Below are 18,676 nucleotides of genomic sequence, written 5' to 3' on the forward strand. Positions count from 1 at the left end.
TTCTAGAGAGAGCGTGCGAGAGATTGGCGTTCATCATGCTGCACGGCAATTAAATTATGGGGAGCATTCATAGCAGCATCAGTGAGCTAGGTCATTCTTATTCAGCGCTTGTGCAATTATGTAAAGTTGCCGGTCTCAGGTTCAGTGTACTTGTGTGGAGTGTACGAACTTGTCGGTCAGTCGCCAAACTTTCAGTCACTGTTTTCTGTTAGGAGACAGCGAGTTTTTAAATTAAGTTTCAGACTGTCGTTTTTGACTTAAAAGGGTGTAATTGTTCATACAGTCAAGTAACACTGCTATCCATACAATTACAATTCAGAATTTTCATACAGATAGCATTAGATACCTGTTTGATTCTCTCCTTTTCTTGAGTTGTGATCATTTATGTTTTAATGAAAAAAAATAGTGTTCAAATGAAAGATTGTTTTTATCAGTCACCTTCTTGTCACTTAAAGTTATTGTGTTAATTCCCCACTTTATTATCTTTGCCTAAGGCCTAAAATCGTGTTATCGTTTAGAAATTGTGCATATTAATTTTATCGGAAAGAGCTTAGAGGCGTGTCCCGTCTAAAATTGGTTTTCTGTGCTAGGGAAATTTTCAAGAAAGAGGAAATTTCACACCGTTGACAGGGGAATATTGCGATAATAAGTACACATCCTTATAAATATCGTGTGTATGACAATAATACAGTTATCTGACGTAATTATTCTTTTGTTTCACTTGTAGAGTTTTTGAATGATGTTGCGGGGATCCAGTTGAGCCCAGTCGTGTGACACTGCACTCCCTGGTTGTGTCAGCTCCGCAGTCTCTACAAGACGATAGCGCCTGGGACGTGCAAAGGACACCCAATCCGTTGGATCCACGTCATACTGGATGCGACCCTTCTTCTGTATGCACGTGTCTGGTTGTGTGCGTGTGTGTGTGTGTGTGTGTGTGTGTGTGTGTGTGTGTGTGTGTGTGTGTGTGTGTGTGTGTGTTGGAACTTTGTCAGTGGCAACCATTCACTTACAATTTTACAAAATATACCAGGTAGTTATATTTAACGTGGAGCTACTCACATAGGTCTAGTGTGGACTGGAATTATCGTATGGCAGTGAAATTTGGCAGATGTTATAATACGTTAACGTGGAACTGATTTACGCTGGAAAAACATTAGTTCCAATTTTGGCCACCAGTTGCAAATGTGGCGCTGTGAGTGCAAGAAAGGCATTTATAAATGCTTCCATTTGGATTAGGAGTGGAATGTGGACAGAAAAGGTGGATCCAATCAGAAAGGCATAATGTTGATTTTATTATTAAATGCCACTTACACAACTTGTTCAATGTGAGCAGTGAAGAAGCCGACGACATACTGTACAGTGCCAGATTTACAGCTGGTGTCCAAAAAATGGAACTAATTGTTTCCATCGTAAATTTGTTATGCATTAACGCATTATTTGCCAAGTTCCGTTGCCATATGATAATTATAGTCCACACTGGACCTTCGTGAGTAGCTGCACTTTAATTATAAATTATTTTTCTGTTTCAGAGGTTTAATATCCTTCAAAGTGGTCACTAACATTGTATATAAGCATGTGATGTATGATGTGAATACACTTAGCAGTGCCAGTTGTGTGGATAGTTTGACTGGAGTAATCTAATTCCTGACGAATCTCTGTAACAGTTCTGAAGCATGTGCCGTGAAGTGCTTCCTTCAGTTTAGCAATCAAGCTGAAGTCACAAAGGAATAAGTCCGGGAGTGTGGCGGTTGCTACAGCACTTCCAGCCCCATTGATCAAACGAAACAGTCACAACTTGCACCCTATGTGCCCGAGCATTCCCCTGGAAAATGATGGGTGAGTCCTGCAGAAAGTGTCGCCATTTGTTTCTCTAAGCTGTTCATTTTTCAAACACAGACTGAAAATATGGGCAATAGTGTCTTGCAAGATAATTTATATCAAAGATTCGACTCGATATGCAATTATGATGTTTGTGGATTTTATAACTTTGATGGCAATAATTCCGCTATTACACCTCAGGACATACTTGAAACTGAGAGGCAGATCTCCTGTATTTCATTTCAAACTTGCTGCTAGATATGATATCCATAGTAAAAAGACATGAAGCATAAGGTCGTAGGACCCTCTGCTTACCCAAAGTAGCCACTCAGTGATAGAAATGTGTAGATTTGTTGTAATTCTCCCAGGATGAGAAACAACAGTACATGTGGATCAAGAACGTGAACTACAAACTGTCCTCCCAATTGACAAAACTTAAAGATGCATATCATACTTGGCCTAGGTGCCTGAATCCACTTACTTAGAATGAGCGATTAGTGAAGTATCTGATACACGTTGAGATGTCCACTAAGGAAGACAAGTTTTTAAAGTTTAAGGATGCCCACCACCAGAAGAATTTCCCCTGTGTAGTATATGCTGACTTCATATGGTTCAAATGGCTCTGAGCACTATGGGACTTAACATCTGAGGTCATACGTCCCCTAGAACCTAGAACTACTTAAACCTAACTAACCTAATGACATCACACACACCCATGCCCGAGGCAGAATTCGAACCTGCTACCGTAGCAGCCGCATGGTTCCGGACGGAGCGCCTAGAACCTCTCGGCCACCGCGGCCGGCACACACTAATCAGACTGCACCTTGTATAAACATAACTTTAGGAGACGAATCAGGGAAGCAGCACATTATCGGTAAGGATTCACTTGTGTTCTATGTTTCACACGTATACCTTGGTAATGTGGCTTAATACGGTAATGCGAATGCATGTAGCAACATACTGCCTTCGACTAACAGCCACTCACGCGAGTTATCGTACGCTTGATGGTAGAGTCTTTTCTGATTACCTGTATCCAATCTCAGCTCCCCTCTCGTCAAACCATGTAATTTTGTCGACAGCTATCACCCATTGCCTTATCATATGATTATGGCTATTCTCGTTTGCGTGTAACCAGGAGGGCGCGGATTGCGTGCTTATATGAGTCACGGTAACGTTGGCCTGGTAAGCAGCAAGCCGTAATAAAAACCTAATGTTTACCTATTGTATCACTGTTCGGGTAGCGTACGGAACAATTATACACCACTGGAAAAAAAGACTGCAAGAGGTGGTATTAAGTTTGTACCAGAAATATACGCAATGCACGGAGAAGTTCTTAAATCTACACGCCTGACACGAGAATTTAATGTGGAAAGTAAGCGGATCGGCACATTCTTATTGCAGAATCAAATAATTGGTGAGCAGAGGTTCAGTGTAGCGTGAACAGACTTCTATGCTTCGAACAGAATAGTAACGACTTCACTGCAGCAGGTCGAAGTGACTTCCCATCAACTGAGAGAAAATATTGTATTTCCTTATTCTGTATGCGGATTCAAAACGCTCTCGTTCGCTGGGGAAGTTTTAGTTATTCTGCATGTCTACAACCACTGAACTTGTACTTCGCATCCATGCATTAGTGAACAGTTTTTTGATGTTTGTAGTCGCTTTTCAGCTTTGTTGTTCCATCATCAATAGCTGTGTTTTACTCGTATGTCATGTCTAATGCTTAGGAGGCTTTGTTTCTTGTTTCGAACCTCAGATTTTTAAGTGTGACAGCTACACACATGTCTGTAACAGATTTTCAAGATTCATGGTGAATGGGTGTCAGAAAACAAGGAAATACGTAACTTAAATGGTTTACAAGGTTGCACATTGTGCCTGCAACAGTCCATAAGTGTCGAGGTATATGGTACACTAATTTTAACCATATGAAGGGCTTATTTCATTAGTTCTGCAAGTCCATTACCTCCATTTTTCTGACTATAATGCTTCTGAAAATAATGAACCAAACAAACAGAAAGAAAGGTTCATCTCTAGCAAAAAGCCATATGCTTGAATATTTCTGGTATCTCAAATGCAAATTTTTCAGCGCTCATTTAACTTTAGGACTCTGTTTCTCAAAATGAAGAAAAATGGACTTGTACCACTATTGAAATAAGCCATTCATATGTTGTATTTGTTTGGCACACGGTATTCGAATCGAATCGATAGTTTTGTGTCGATACGTACACTTTCGACCTATCTCAAAGCGGTATTTCTATTCGGATAGTTGAAATTAGTTACTGACCTCACGGCTCGCAATTAAGGTCGCCTTTGCTTTAGTAATTTTAACGAAACACTTTACTTTCTGTGTGCAGTGTCGTTTACATCTTCTTTATTGAATTTAACTATTAATCTGTGGATATGCAAATAATTTCTTTCGACGAAAGAAAGTGTGAACAGAAAAAGAAGTGTTAATTTTCTGATGAATGACATCATCACACCTTTTAAAAGGACGGACGGAACAGAAGTGCCGGTCGGAGTGGCCGACCGGTTCTACACGCTACAATCTGGAACCGCGCGACCGCTACGGTCGCATGTTCGAATCCTGCCCCGGGCGTGGATGTGTGTGATGTCCTTAGGTTAGTTAGCTTTAAGTAGTTCTAAGTTCTAGGGGACTGATGACCTCACAAGTTAAGTCCCATAGTGCTCAGAACCATTTGAACAAAAGTGAAGAGTAATACCTGATCTGTGATACCCACACTAGTGCTGCCCGCAAAGGAGTAAAGGATCTAGAAATCAATGAAAAGCAATGAAACGACTGTAAGAATATTTTTACATCACAAAATTATCATCAACATGTTATGGGAAATCTGATGTTGCCAGAGTATTTATTTATAGCTGTGCCTGAGGTTCCATACGAGTGGAATTTATTTTTTACTTATAAAGTTTCTTTATATATAACATGTGAAGTATTGTGATTAGAGACTTGAACGAAGAGCTTGCCTAACATGGAAAAGAGCCAAGTAGATTTGCCTGCATAAAAAGCAATTGACACTTAGGTGCAAATGGTTCAAATGGCGCTGAGCACTATGGGACTTAACATCTGAGGTCACCATCCCTTAAAACTTAGAACTACTTAAACCTAACTAACCTAAGGACGTCACACACATCCATGCCCGGGGCAGGATTCGAACCTGCGACCGTAGCGGTCGCGTGGTTCCAGACTGAAGCGCCTAGAACCGCTCGGGTACAACGGCCGGCATACTTAGGTCCATGCCCACAAAACGCAGTATGTGACCTTGTGCTTTGTTTATGGCGATAGCATAACATAAGCTCACGTTTAAGTGGGATTCATAATACACTCCTGGAAATGGAAAAAAGAACACATAGACACCGGTGTGTCAGACCCACCATACTTGCTCCGGACACTGCGAGAGGGCTGTACAAGCAATGATCACACGCACGGCGCAGCGGACATACCAGGAACCGCGGTGTTGGCCGTCGAATGGCGCTAGCTGCGCAGCATTTGTGCACCGCCACCGTCAGTGTCAGCCAGTTTGCCGTGGCATACGGTGCTCCATCACAGTCTTTAACACTGGTAGCATGCCGCGACAGCGTGTACGTGAACCGTACGTGCAGTTGATGGACTTTGAGCGAGGGCGTATAGTGGGCATGCGGGAGGCCGGGTGGACGTACCGCCTAATTGCTCAACACGTGGGGCATGAGGTCTCCACAGTACATCGATGTTGTGTCGGCGGAAGGTGCACGTGCCCGTCGACCTAGGACCGGACCGCAGCGACGCACGGATGCAAGCCAAGACCGTAGGATCCTACGCAGTGCCGTAGGGGACCGCACCGCCACTTCCCAGCAAATTAGGGACACTGTTGCTCCTGGGGTATCGGCGAGGACCATTCGCAACCGTCTCCATGAAGCTGGGCTACGGTCCCGCACACCGTTAGGCCGTCTTCCGCTCACGCCCCAACATCGTGCAGCCCGCCTCCACTGGTGTCGCGACAGGCGTGAATGGAGGGACGAATGGAGATGTGTCGCCTTCAGCGATGAGAGTCACTTCTGCCTTGGTGCCAATGATGGCCGTATGCGTGTTTGGCGCCGTGCAGGTGAGCGCTACAATCAGGACTGCATACGACCGAGGCACACAGGGCCAACACCCGGCATCATGGTGTGGGGAGCGATCTCCTACACTGGTCGTACACCTCTGGTGATCGTCGAGGGGACACTGAATAGTGCACGGTACATCCAAACCGTCATCGAACCCATCGTTCTACCATTCCTAGACCGGCAAGGGAACTTGGTGTTCCAACAGGACAATGCACGTCCGCATGTATCCCGTGCCACCCAACGTGCTCTAGAAGGTGTAAGTCAACTACCCTGGCCAGCAAGATCTCCGGATCTGTCCCCCATTGAGCATGTTTGGGACTGGATGAAGCGTCGTCTCACGCGGTCTGCACGTCCAGCACGAATGTTGGTCCAACTTAGGCGCCAGGTGGAAATGGCATGACAAGCCGTTCCACAGGACTACATCCAGCATTTCTACGATCGTCTCCATGGGAGAATAGCAGCCTGCATTGCTGCGAAAGGTGGATATACACTGTACTAGTGCCGACATTGTGCATGCTCTGTTGCCTGTGTCTATGTGCCTGTGGTTCTGTCAGTGTGATCATGTGATGTATCTGACCCCAGGAATGTGTCAATAAAGTTTCCCCTTCCTGGGACAATGAATTCACGGTGTTCTTATTTCAATTTCCAAGAGTGTATAAAACCTCGATTGTCTGTTCCACTTCACAGCAAGATTTTCGTTTCGACGATGTACGTTGCAGAGAAGTAACTGTAAACCTCTGGGAGTGAGGGATTCTGAAGAGTGAGATTAAGCATAACGCTGCTGACCAGAGTTACGTCGTTCGTCGCTTTCGGAACGAATTTTCAAAGAGCGAGTTGAAGCCTGCAAGCCTGATGTTCTCTAGACGCAGTAGGTCTCACCTCACGATCTTCACTGCATTCTTGAGACTTCATATTGCTGTCTTTTAGCTACTCTGGTGTAGTCAGAAATACTCGACCGTTTTCTAAGCATTTTTATTCATAATTAAAATGAAATAAAAATATAATGAGTAGGCACCCAAATCACAAAGCAAACTTAATAAATTCGTTTTCCCTAGCAAAGAAATAAATAAAACCGATCGAAAGAACCAATGCAATTCACTAAAGTTTTTAGTACATGAAGCGATATCAGTAAATCCGTATAACTTAACGAAGCAAATTCGTTGTTAGTTTGTATTTGTAAAGATAATATTGCGACGATTAAGTCTATCACTGAAGTATACTTTCAAAAAATACACCTGTCACTGAGTTATAAAACATTAACAACACGATCGGTTGGTTCTTTTGTGTGCTATGAAACTAATAGCGCTATCTATTGGTGATGTGGTGTAATGCGGCATGATGATTAAACATCCGAAATGTTAAGCTTTGCAGGTAATTTTACACAAAATTTTAAATTACGTTTTTTTCCTGTGTTTCGATTTTTCTGGAGCTGTGCTTGCTCCAGCACTGTGCTGTGTCTCCAGGTCGCTGTCTGCCGTGCTTTACGCAGCGTTCCATGCAGAGACACTGACGTTCGACGCCCTTTCACCTTTTTTTTTAATTTTAATATGGTACTTAACTTCTGAGATCGCGTTATGCACTCCACCTCGCCTTCCGTATACGCCTCCCGTCCCCCACGCGGATCCTCTATGATATCATCCCTTTCCCCCATCTACTCCTATTCCCCGAACATATCCGCATCCTCTACACCTCCCGCCGCCTTGAACCCCCTCACCCCCTGGTTGCTCCTCTCCTCTCCCATCCCCGCCCCCTACCACGTCTTCACTGTTGCATCCACCCTACCCTCCATCTCTACACCCTTCATCTCCTTTCCCAAGGTGGCTTTCATCAACTCCCCCTCCCGGACGATGCCCTCTCTTCCTCCATTTATCCCTCCTATCAACTCTGATCCTCACTCCTCCTCCATTACTCTGTCCTTTTCCTGGGCTCCCTCTCCCCCCCTTCCTCCCTCTTTTTTCCCGACCTCCCCTCTCGCTGCCCCCTTCTCTCCCTCGAGTCCTTTTGCATTTCCCTCCTCTGCCTCCTCTAATTCCCTCTCGCGTCTGCCCTGCCCCTCTCCCCCCCTTATGAATCCTCTTCCTCCTTGGTTCCCCCCTTTCGTTTTCTCCTATTCTCCCTCCTTGTTTTTCCCCCTCCTCCAGGTCCCCCCCCCCCCATCTGCCTTTGGTTTGGGAGTGTCATATTTGTGCCACCATTTTTGTGCAGTGTTTTACAGTGTGTGTTTTCCAGTGAGTGTTCCGTGGTTTGTCTTTAGTGACATGTAGCGAACAGCCATCATACTGTCGCTGGGTGTGATTTTTTCTCTCTTGCCAACAGAAACCAGACTGTCGCCATGTTTTTTTAATTGTGTGTCTACTATGTTACTTGTCCGATTCTTGTGTATTTTATCGACATTGCCAACCTCTTTTGCTTTCTGTTTTAACTTTCCGCATTTTTACGCCGTTTTACACTTAAAGTTATCATTTTATCGCCTATTTTTCCTTGTTTCTTTCTTCTTCCTTTTCTTACAAAAAAGTCTGTAGGCTGTAGAGCAGCGTACTAAGCTGCTGCCAGCCCGCCCCCCTTCGGGGGGAATTGAAAATCAATAAAGAAAAAAAATTCTTAGGTCATCAGTCCCCTAGAACTCAGAACTACTTAACCCTAACTAACCTAAGGATATCACGAACATCCATGACCGAGACAGGATTCGAGCCTACGACCGTAGCGGTCGCGCAGTTCCAGACTGTAGCGCCTAGAACAGCTCGCCCACCCCGGCCGGCGCTGGTAGTGAATAGAGGTTTACTTCGCCAGCAAATCTCGGCGGTTGTTAAATGACAGAACCTGACAGTCAGTCAAACTCACCGGCCTGGCCGAAGTAGGCGGCCACGTGGAGTGCGGTGACGCCGAGTTTCTTGCTCGAGACGCGCAGCGACTGCGTGGAGCGCATCACGTCCAGCACCTGGTTGTGGCCGTTCTGCGCCGCCAGGTGCACAGCCGTGAAGCCCGCCTACGAACACACACACATACATATACATACACAGCACACGTACCACATCGGTAAGGCCGGTATTACACTATCAAATTTCTTTCTCAAATATCTTTGTCCAATGTCTTTGTCAAAGATATTTGATAGTGTAATAGGGAACTTGGTCAAATATCGTCCAATATTTGATCAAATCTAGGGCCTCGCTGTAGATTTGATCAAAGAAGTCGCTTGTCTTCTGTTCACTGCAACGTGACGTGTTACCACATGGAGCGCTAGCATCGCTGCAGCATTCTGTCGTCTGTACTGTTTTAATAAACATTGCCAGTAAATACAATTGGTGTGTGCCGACAACTACAAAATTAATAGAGATGTATGAAGCTAATGAGGCGCTTTACAACGTGAGGCACGCTGAATACAAAAATAGATTAAGAAGGTTGGAGACCTGACCTGACCTAACCTAAACTCATCTAACCCAACCTAACTCTCTCCTGTAGCAAGGAATCGAAATGTTACAGTGAGCCTGTCTTCTGCAGAGGTAGCAGTTCTTAAGTGAATATTGTGCTTTGTGATATGAGGACACACTTCACTGAGCACATACAGAAGTGTATGCTCATCCATTTTCAAGTAATTGATGTGCGACTTGACGTCCTCCACTATAAGCTCACGTAACAAGTTTCGTTGAATGCTTTTATCGTGTCGTTGTAAAACCCATGAGTTCACCCAGGTATGTTTACTTTATTTTCCCCCGCTTCTTTTCCGCATGTGCACAAAGTGCAATTCTGGTACATGCAACTGCTGCGGTGAATAACAAGTTGTTGTTGACAGCCATCTTGAACTTTGACGAAAAATATGATGGCAGTGTAACACCCCTTCCAGCGCTACGTCAAAGATCTTTGTCAAATATATTTGACGGAATATTTAATCACATCTTGATCAAATCTTTGACAAAGAAATTTGATAGTATAATACGGGCCTAATGGTGGTGTCTCACCCAAGGCTATGGAAACCACTGTACCCTCTACAACAGTGGTGTGCTGTCACCTTTCAGCTGCAGGTGGTTGTAACAAATGCCACTTGCTGATTACTCACTGTTGCTTGGTTACCAATTCATCCCAGTCTTGGAGAAAGGTGTCTAGTCTATAGCGTGAAATCGAACGTTTCTTACATTAAGATGCTACTACAAACGTAATAATGGTTCACAAATTGTCTACTAAAACTCCTTTACAGTTTCATTTTAATATTAATTTAATAAAAAACTTGAAGCTATCGACAGGGGATGTTCAACTGATTCCATATTTTCAGATTTCCACAAGGCTTTCGACACCGTTCCTCACAAGCGTCTTCTAACCAAACTGCGTGCCTACGGAGTATCGTCTCAGTTGTGCAGCTGGATTCGTGATTTCCTGCCAGAAAGGTCACAGTTCGCAGTAATAGACGGAAAGTCATCGAATAAAACAGAAGCAATATCTGGCGTTCCCCAAGGAAGTGTTATAGGCCCTCTATTGTTCCTGATCTATATAGACGACATAGGAGACAATCTGAGTAGCCTCATAGATTGTTTGCAGACGATGCTGTCATTTACCGTCGTGTAAAGCCATCAGATGATCAAAACGACTTGCAAAATGATTTGGATATCTGTATGGTACGAAAAGTGGCAATTGAACCTGAATAAGGAAAAGTGTGAAGTTATTCACACGAGTAATAAAAGAAATCAGCTAAATTTCGGTTACGCGATAAATCATTGAGATATGAAGGCTGTTAAATTCAACTAAATACTTAGGGATTAGAATTGCAAATAAGCTAAATTGGAACGATCACACAGATAATATTGTGGGTAGAGCAAACCAAAGACTGCGATTCATTGGCAGAACACTTGGAAGGTGCAACAGGTCTCTTTAGTAGACTGCTTACACCACGCTTGTTCGGCCTATTCTGGAGTACTGCTGTGCGTTGTGGGTTTCGCATCAGGTGGGACTGACGAATGACATGGAAAAAGTACAAAGAAGAGCAGCTCGTTTTGTATTATCGCGAAATGGGGGAGATAGTGTCACAGACATGATACGTGAATTGGAGTGGCAATCATTAAAGCAAAGGCGTTTTTCGTCGCGACGAGATCTTCACACGAAATTTCAATCACCAGTTTTCTCCCTCGAATTCGTAAACATTCTGTTGGCACCCCCCTTACACAGGAAGAAATGATCATCACTATAAAAGAAATCAGGGCTCGCACAGAAAAATTTAAGTGCTCGTTTTCCCCGCGTACCGTTCGAGAGTGGAACGGTAGAGAGACAGCTTGAAGGTGGTTCACTGAACCCTCTGCCAGGCACTTTATTGTGAATAGCAGAGTAATCACGTAGATGTGAACTTGCACAATTTTTACTTGATCTCCCACGTGCAAGAAGAATTAAATTGTTGGGTGAACGCGCTCTGAGCAAGCAAATGCGGAGCGAATTCTTCATGCTGTTTTCGCCATAAAACGCGGCAACCAATTGCGCATGTCGTTTTGAACAAAATTAGAATGTGACTTTGTAAGTCAGGGTAAACCGGTAGGAGAACTTCTATTGATGATATGGAACTACTGCGACTAGGGGAACGGTGCTCTACGTAGTTGTCAAAAAAATGGTTCAAATGCTCTGAGCACTATGGGACGTAACATCTGAGGTCATCATTACCCTAGAACTTAAACCAAACTAACCTAAGGACATCACACACATCCATGCCCGAGGAAGGATTCGAACCTACGACCGTAGCAGTCTCGCGGTTCTGTAGTTGTCATTTCTTTCCTTTATTAACACCGTGATGGTATCGCTGGGCTGTGAGTGTTTGTGGTGCGACGTGAGTAAACGGCGCACCGGCCTTGAGACTGCTAGCAGGGAACGCGTTAGCTAAATGGGACAAGCAGCAGGTAGGACCGGCTACTGGGGTGGCGAATTCTTACAAGGGAACCTCCCCATCGCACCCCCCTCAGATTTAGTTAAAAGTTGGCACAGTGGATAGGCCTTGAAAAACTGAACACAGATCAATCGAGAAAACACGAAGAAGTTGTGTGGAACTATGAAAGAAATAAGCAAAATATGCAAACTAAGTAGTCCATGCGCAAGATAGGCAACATCATGGAGAGTGTGAGCTCAGGAGCGCCGTGGTCCCGTGGTTGGCGTGAGCAGCTGCCGAACGAGAGCTCCTTGGTTCAAGTCTTCCCTCGAGTGAAAAGTTAGTTTCTTTATTTTCGCAAAGTTATGATCTGTCTGTTCGTTCATTGACGTCTCTGTTCACTGTAATAAGTTTAGTGTCTGTGTTTTGCGACCCCACCGCAAAACCGTGCGATTATCAGACGAAAGGAAGTGCCTCTCCAATGGGAACCGAAAACATTTGATAGCAAGGTCATAGGTCAACCGATTCCTCCACAGGAAAACACGTCTGAATTATTCTATACGACACTGGTGACGGCATGTGCGTCACATGACAGGAATATGTTGTCGACCCACCTAACTTGTACACTTGGCAAATGGGTAAAAAGATTCTTCAACCTTGCCCGATTTAGGTTTTCTTGTGGATGTGATAATCACTCCCAAAAAAGTGATGAAAACAGAAGAGTTTGTCACATAAACTGCAACAAATGACTGCAACAGTTTCACAGTCCCACAATTTTTCTCCGTGCTCTGTCAAAACATATGCTTTTAACGTTTTCAAATTTTTCCGCGTGTAGACCGTCAAATCCTGCATATGTCCAAGCAAATCTGAACATGTCCTTGAATTTTGGAGGGCGAAGCTGATTGTGTGTGAGTGCCTGAACTTTGATAATTGACACACTATCACGTAAACAGTTACCTCGCATCGGATGGACGGACGGACAATTAATAATTGTCTGAAAATAAAGAATTAAACTTTTCACTCGTGGGAACACTGGAACCAAGATCAGAAGCTGCTCATGCTAACCACGGGACCACGGCACTCCGGAGTTAAAACTTTCCTTAATGTTTCTTATGTTGCGTATGGACTGCTCAGTTTGTATATTTTGCTTACTTGTTCATAGTTCTACACAACTTCTTCCTGTTTTCTCGATTGATCTGTGTTCAGTTTTTCAAGACCTGTCCACTGTGCCAACTTATAACTAAATCTGAGGGGGGTGCGATGGGGGGGGGGGGTTCCCTTGTTAGAACGGAGGCCCGAACGCCGGTCCAGCGGGGCGGCGAGCTATTGTCCACCTATACAACTGCACAAACTAATGCACAGTAGAAATGGGCAAACTGAAACACGTAACTGTTTCGAAACAAATGAAACAGTGCAATGTAATGTTTCGATACGGTGTTTCGAAACAGTGAAACAGTTTGTGTTTTGTAATCTAATAAAACTACACATTTTATCATCTTGAATGTCTACTGTATAAGTATGTCCATATAATCACAAATGAGGTGCGAGAGCGCTAATAATATCGCATAAAGTATGAAATTATCACTTAGGCGTCTTGGCAGTTCCGTATTTCCTGCAGCAAATGCGCTGCTTTTGTGTCATGTGACTTTCATACTTTTTAATTGGCTGAGGACAGCCATAGCTGAAGACGGAAGGACCACCAGGAACGGAACTGGAGGTGGGAGCAAACTGCAGAAACAACGGATATGCTACTGGGATTCCCACATTCCGTTAGTAAGGGTAATATACCAATCCTGCTAATGTCCATGCACACCATGGGAATCGTTGTGGATAATAGGCACAGTGACTGTAGACTCACAAATAACGACAAATAATCGGAATAAATAACAAAATATAGCACAAAAAATTTTTGTCTTTCAAGGTGTTTCGAACTGTTACTACAAATTCTCCATGCTTCCCAGCCCTTCTCATTCACCATTACACTATCAGTGATATATCAAACAGATTGCTTGCAATTATACCTACATGAAATTTATGTATACGTCTAATAACTGTCACTCTACGCCCTTTTTTATTCAAAATGTTGTAAGCTTACTTGCGTTTCTTAATATGATTACTGTACATGAACAGAGAAGCGTATGTTATAAAAAAGTGTAATTTAACTGAATTATTTTCTCATTTTTATTATTTTGAATGTGAATATTACGCGTTGTTTCATTGTTTGGTTAGTGTTTATAAAGCAGATGTTACGCCGTTTGGGAATAGGACAGTCGGCCGGCCGCAGTGGCCGTGCGGTTCTAGGCGCTGCAGTCTGCAGCCGAGCGACCGCTACGGTCGCAAGTTCGAATCCTGCCTCGGGCATGCATGTGTGTGATGTCCTTAGGTTTAATTAGTTCTACGTTCTAGGCTACTGATGACCTCAGAAGTTAACGGGAGCACCGTGGTCCCGTGGCTAGCGTGAGCAGCTGCGAAATGAAAGGTCCTTGGTTCAAGTCTTCTTCGAGTAAGAATTTTAAGTCCGCTGTTAGCAGCGGTGGGGCGAGGTCGCCGCGCCTGCGTCCCCCTGTCAGCGCACCGCGCGCGCCTGTGTTTACTGTTTACCTTCCGCTGCGGCGAGTGTCACGCGTCCGTGTCTCGGTAGTGCCATGGCGCACTCGTACCGCAAGTCCACAATTAAGATCACATTTCAAGCGTACTACACAAGACCTCGAGCACTTGACATTGAACGTTTCATCCGGGAAGAACTTCATATTGCACCTCAAGACATCATTGGGATCTACTTTTCTATAACACAAGTGTTGTCTACATAAAAATGATCAATGAAAAGGCGTGCACTGATGTTGTGTGCCGACACGCTCATGGACTTAAATTTAAGCATTCTGATGGTCACATAGGAACTGTCACGATCGAACACGCTGGATTAGGCCTTCGCACTCTGAGGGTCTTCGAGCTGCCATTCGAAGTCCCGCCAGATGTTGTGATGACAGCTTTCAAACCGTACGGCAACGTGCTAAGCCACTTGGCTGAAAAATGGCAAGCGTTTGAGACGTACCCCGTCTTAAATGGAGTGTGACAAATTAAGATTGAACTGACGAAGCCTGTCCCATCCTATCTAGTAATTGGCGGCTGCAGAGCCATTGTCATGTACGACGGACAACCGCGTACTTGCGCCGGCTGTGGCCAGGAAGGACATGTCCGATCGGCCTGCATTCAACGCCGACTGACTCAGACACCGGTTGGTGAAGTTCCATCCCCGGCGACGCCTACTTCACTCCCCATCACGTATGCAGCGGCTGCAACCGCAACAGCTGTTCCTGCCCAGGATCGTAACACCATATTGCAGTCAGTGGTCGATGACAGTGTGGCGTACAGCATATCCCCCTCTACGACGCCTTCGGCAGACTTGCCTCAAGACGGTGATCAATTGTGCCACCAAGACGAGCCTAAAGAGAAGATGGAAGTAGAAACTAAAATTGTCCCGACCTCTGCCTTCCTACCAATGGAGACCGCATCAGATGATTTTCGCCCGCTCTCTGACACAGAACAACATGTCCGGAAACAACGGTCCCCTCGAAAACGCAAGAAACGGCGCCATACGCCATCCGATGATTGCCTGCTTCTGATGTGTGACCCAGACGAATATCCGCAACTCAACCTTCCCATCACGATGCTACGGCGGATACAATTTCTGAGCCTCGGTCTGACAACATCACTTCTGCTACTGAACATACGCGCAAGCGCTCTACTGACAGCACTTATCAACAGTTACCAATTGCTGCATCTGATTCTTGGGCGGATGATGTCGAGGATGAGCCACAGCACCAGGAGGATGCCGAAGGCAGAGATGCTCCCTCGGCTGTACCCAGCAGCAGCCAACAACAGTGACAACGCCTGTATCGTCAGCCTCTGTGGGGCCGCCCCTGCCGCCCACACCTGGCCTCCTAGACAACCCAGTTGCCGACCTGGCTGACCAAACGTACCGTCTAGCGACGATTAACATCAACAACATACGTGCCCGACATAAACTAGCGATGCTACAGGATCTACTCAACGCAGCAGACATCGACATTGCGCTCCTCCAAGAGGTGTATGTCGCCGACTTCAAGGGACCCTATGGCTACCAGACTTGGGTCTCACATGCGTCTGTCAATGGCAAGTGGTGTGGCGATCCTCCTCCGCGAAGTATATCCACAGAAGACGTCGAGTATCTCCCTGACGCCAGAGGCATGGCTCTTACTATCCAAGGAGTCAAACTTATTAACATCTATGCACCGTCAGGACCTGGTCGGCGTCGCGAACGATCCACCTTTTTCGCTCATACAACCACGCCCCTCTTTATGGGCCGTCAGGACGCCTTGATAATGGGAGGTTACTTCAACTGTAGCCAAGCACCTAAGGATCAGTTACGACATCATTCTCCCTGCGCAGAACTTACGACAATTATAAATAATCTTCAATTGGTGGACTCGTGGGAACATGTTTGCGGCGATCGGCCCGGATTTACTCACTACACCAGCCATTCCTCCAGCCGCATCGACCGGATTCACATCTCGCGCTCCATAGCTGTGGGGATAAGAGCTGCCGAAGTTTGGCCCACAGCTTTTTCTGACCACGAGGCCTACATCTGCGCTATTACCCTCGGCCGCTAGAAGATATGGCACAGCCGTGGTCCTTGGAAGTTGAACGTCGCCCACCTAGCTTCTCAGGAATGCCGCCGCCTTATAGAGAACACGTGGGACTCTTGTAGCCGCCGGCGTGGCACCTACCGGTCTACACTGTCGTGGTGGTTACTCTGCGCCAAACCAGCACTCCGGAAGACCTTGATAGGCTACGGTCGAGATGTTGCAGCATGGAAGAGACATACCATGGACTTTTACTACAGCATCTTAAGGGAATGTACAACACTGCCGTACCCACCTGCACGGCAGGTGACGGTGAACCGTGCCAAGGCACAGATCATCAGATTAACACGTTACCACCTTGAGGGTGCGATCGTCAGAGCGCGCACTCAAGACAGAGTGCCTCAGGAGGAACCGTCTACGTACCACGTCATTGCAGAACGACGGCGCCGACGCAGGAAACTGCTCCCGGCTATCACGGCGGAAGACGGACGACGCCTTGATACCCAGCGCGACATAGGAAACGCCCTTCATGCTCACTACACTAGGCTGTACTCGGGACATCGACATCCCCCAGAGGTGATCGCCGAAGTCTCTCAACTCACTTATAGCTCGATCTCTCCGACAGCGGCGGCGGATTTGACTGCAGATGTAACGGAAGAGGAAATCATTGAAGCAATACTGGCTGGGGCTGCTCATAAGTCCCCGGGACCTGATGGCCTTCCTCTGGAATTTTACCGGGCGTATCAACAATTGCTGGCACCAGCGTGGACTGATATTTGCCGCGATCTTATGTCTCCCACGACGCAGATACCTGGGGCCTTCCTAGAAGGACTGATTGTGCCCATACACAAACCACGAGGCGGATCCAGAATCAGTGACTATCGGCCCTTGACCTTACTCAACAGTGACTTGAAGATTTTCACCCGGCTTCTGGCGGCACGCCTAAAGCGATCAGTACGATGTGTTGTGTCGCAGGACCAGGCATAGTTAGGTGGTGACCATAATATTCGTACTGCATTGTGCCGATATAGAGATATGATCGCGCTAGCCAAAGCTCGCCAACTGGCAGGAGTTTTGGCCTCACTCGACTTTAGCCAGGCCTTTGACAGAGTCGACCACACATTTTTGATGGAGGTACTGCGACACATGGGGTATCCGGACGTCATAGTTAATGTACTGATGCGTCTCCTACGCGGCGCGACGTCCAAGGTGTTATATAATGGCCGTCTTACGCCGCCGATACAGATCCAGCGATCGGTGCGACAAGGCTGCCCTCTTTCGGCGATATTGTACGCCCTCGTCTTGGAACCACTCCTCTGCGCCCTTCGACAACGCCTGACTGGGATGTCCCTTGGTGGACACACTTTCTGCTGCACTGCCTATGCGGATGATCTGGTACTCCTTCTTCGCAATAATGACGATGTTCGTGCAGCACTGGCGTGGGTGGCCACCTACGGCGCGGCATCGGGGAGCCATCTCAATCTCCACAAATCACACGCTCTGTCTATAGGCAGAGGCCTACCCGACGAGAGCGTCGCACCGCTACGACCCATTTTGTCTTGGCATTGATTTCACATCTGACATGAAGCGTTCAACAGCCCTTAACTACAAACGTTTATTGAATCAGATGAGAGCAGGAATAAGTGACCACCGTCTGAGACATCTAGACCTCCTGCAACGGACACGATATGCTAACGTCTATTTGGCGTCACGTATCCCCCATTTTGCACAGACACTCCCCATACCACCTACCCTGGCTCACCGCCTGTTGGCAGTTTTGGAATCCTTTGTTAATACGGGCATGTTGTTTAATATTCGTTACGAGTCCCTAACCCTCTCGAGGAGCAGAGGGGGTTTAGGCCTTTGTCATGTTCAGAACAGAGCGAAGGCCCTGTTCGTCAGCTGCCACCTGCAACTGTGGCGACGAAGTCCGACGTGCCTCACAAGTCTCTTGCTGGAAGCCTTACGACCAGTCTCACTCGCACCCCCTGTGATGATATCGGACATCCCAGCACCTTTCTTCTACATCAGCCAATTCTTCCTTGAGTTAAGCTACATCCACACCTCACTACTACCCACACGCTTGACGATGACGAGGGCGATATATGGTGCCTTACAAATGAACAGGACGTCGAATGTGATTGAAAGCAAAGAGCCCACTACAAAGTGGCGCACTGTGTGGCAGGCAGTGAATGCCACCACCCTTGATACTGACGTGCAGTCTGCATGGTACGTAACTGTTAATGGGAAACAGTTGTGCCAGTCCCGCCTACATCGCATCCACCTCGCTGATTCCCCCTTG

The 18,676-nt window shown here is 46.1% G+C and overlaps 1 protein-coding gene across 1 annotated transcript in view; it reads right to left on the minus strand.

Moving 5' to 3' along the window:
- Positions 1 to 18,676, minus strand: part of LOC126278231 (serine/threonine-protein phosphatase 6 regulatory ankyrin repeat subunit A) — a 944,107-nt gene that overhangs the window by 217,890 nt on the left and 707,541 nt on the right. The window contains exon 15 of the mRNA XM_049978210.1: positions 8,758 to 8,902. Within this exon, the coding sequence (XP_049834167.1) occupies positions 8,758 to 8,902 (145 nt within the window). The remainder of the gene's footprint in view (positions 1 to 8,757; positions 8,903 to 18,676) is intronic.

Source organism: Schistocerca gregaria, chromosome 6, assembly GCF_023897955.1.
Source record: "Schistocerca gregaria isolate iqSchGreg1 chromosome 6, iqSchGreg1.2, whole genome shotgun sequence".
Taxonomy (NCBI): domain Eukaryota; kingdom Metazoa; phylum Arthropoda; class Insecta; order Orthoptera; family Acrididae; genus Schistocerca; species Schistocerca gregaria.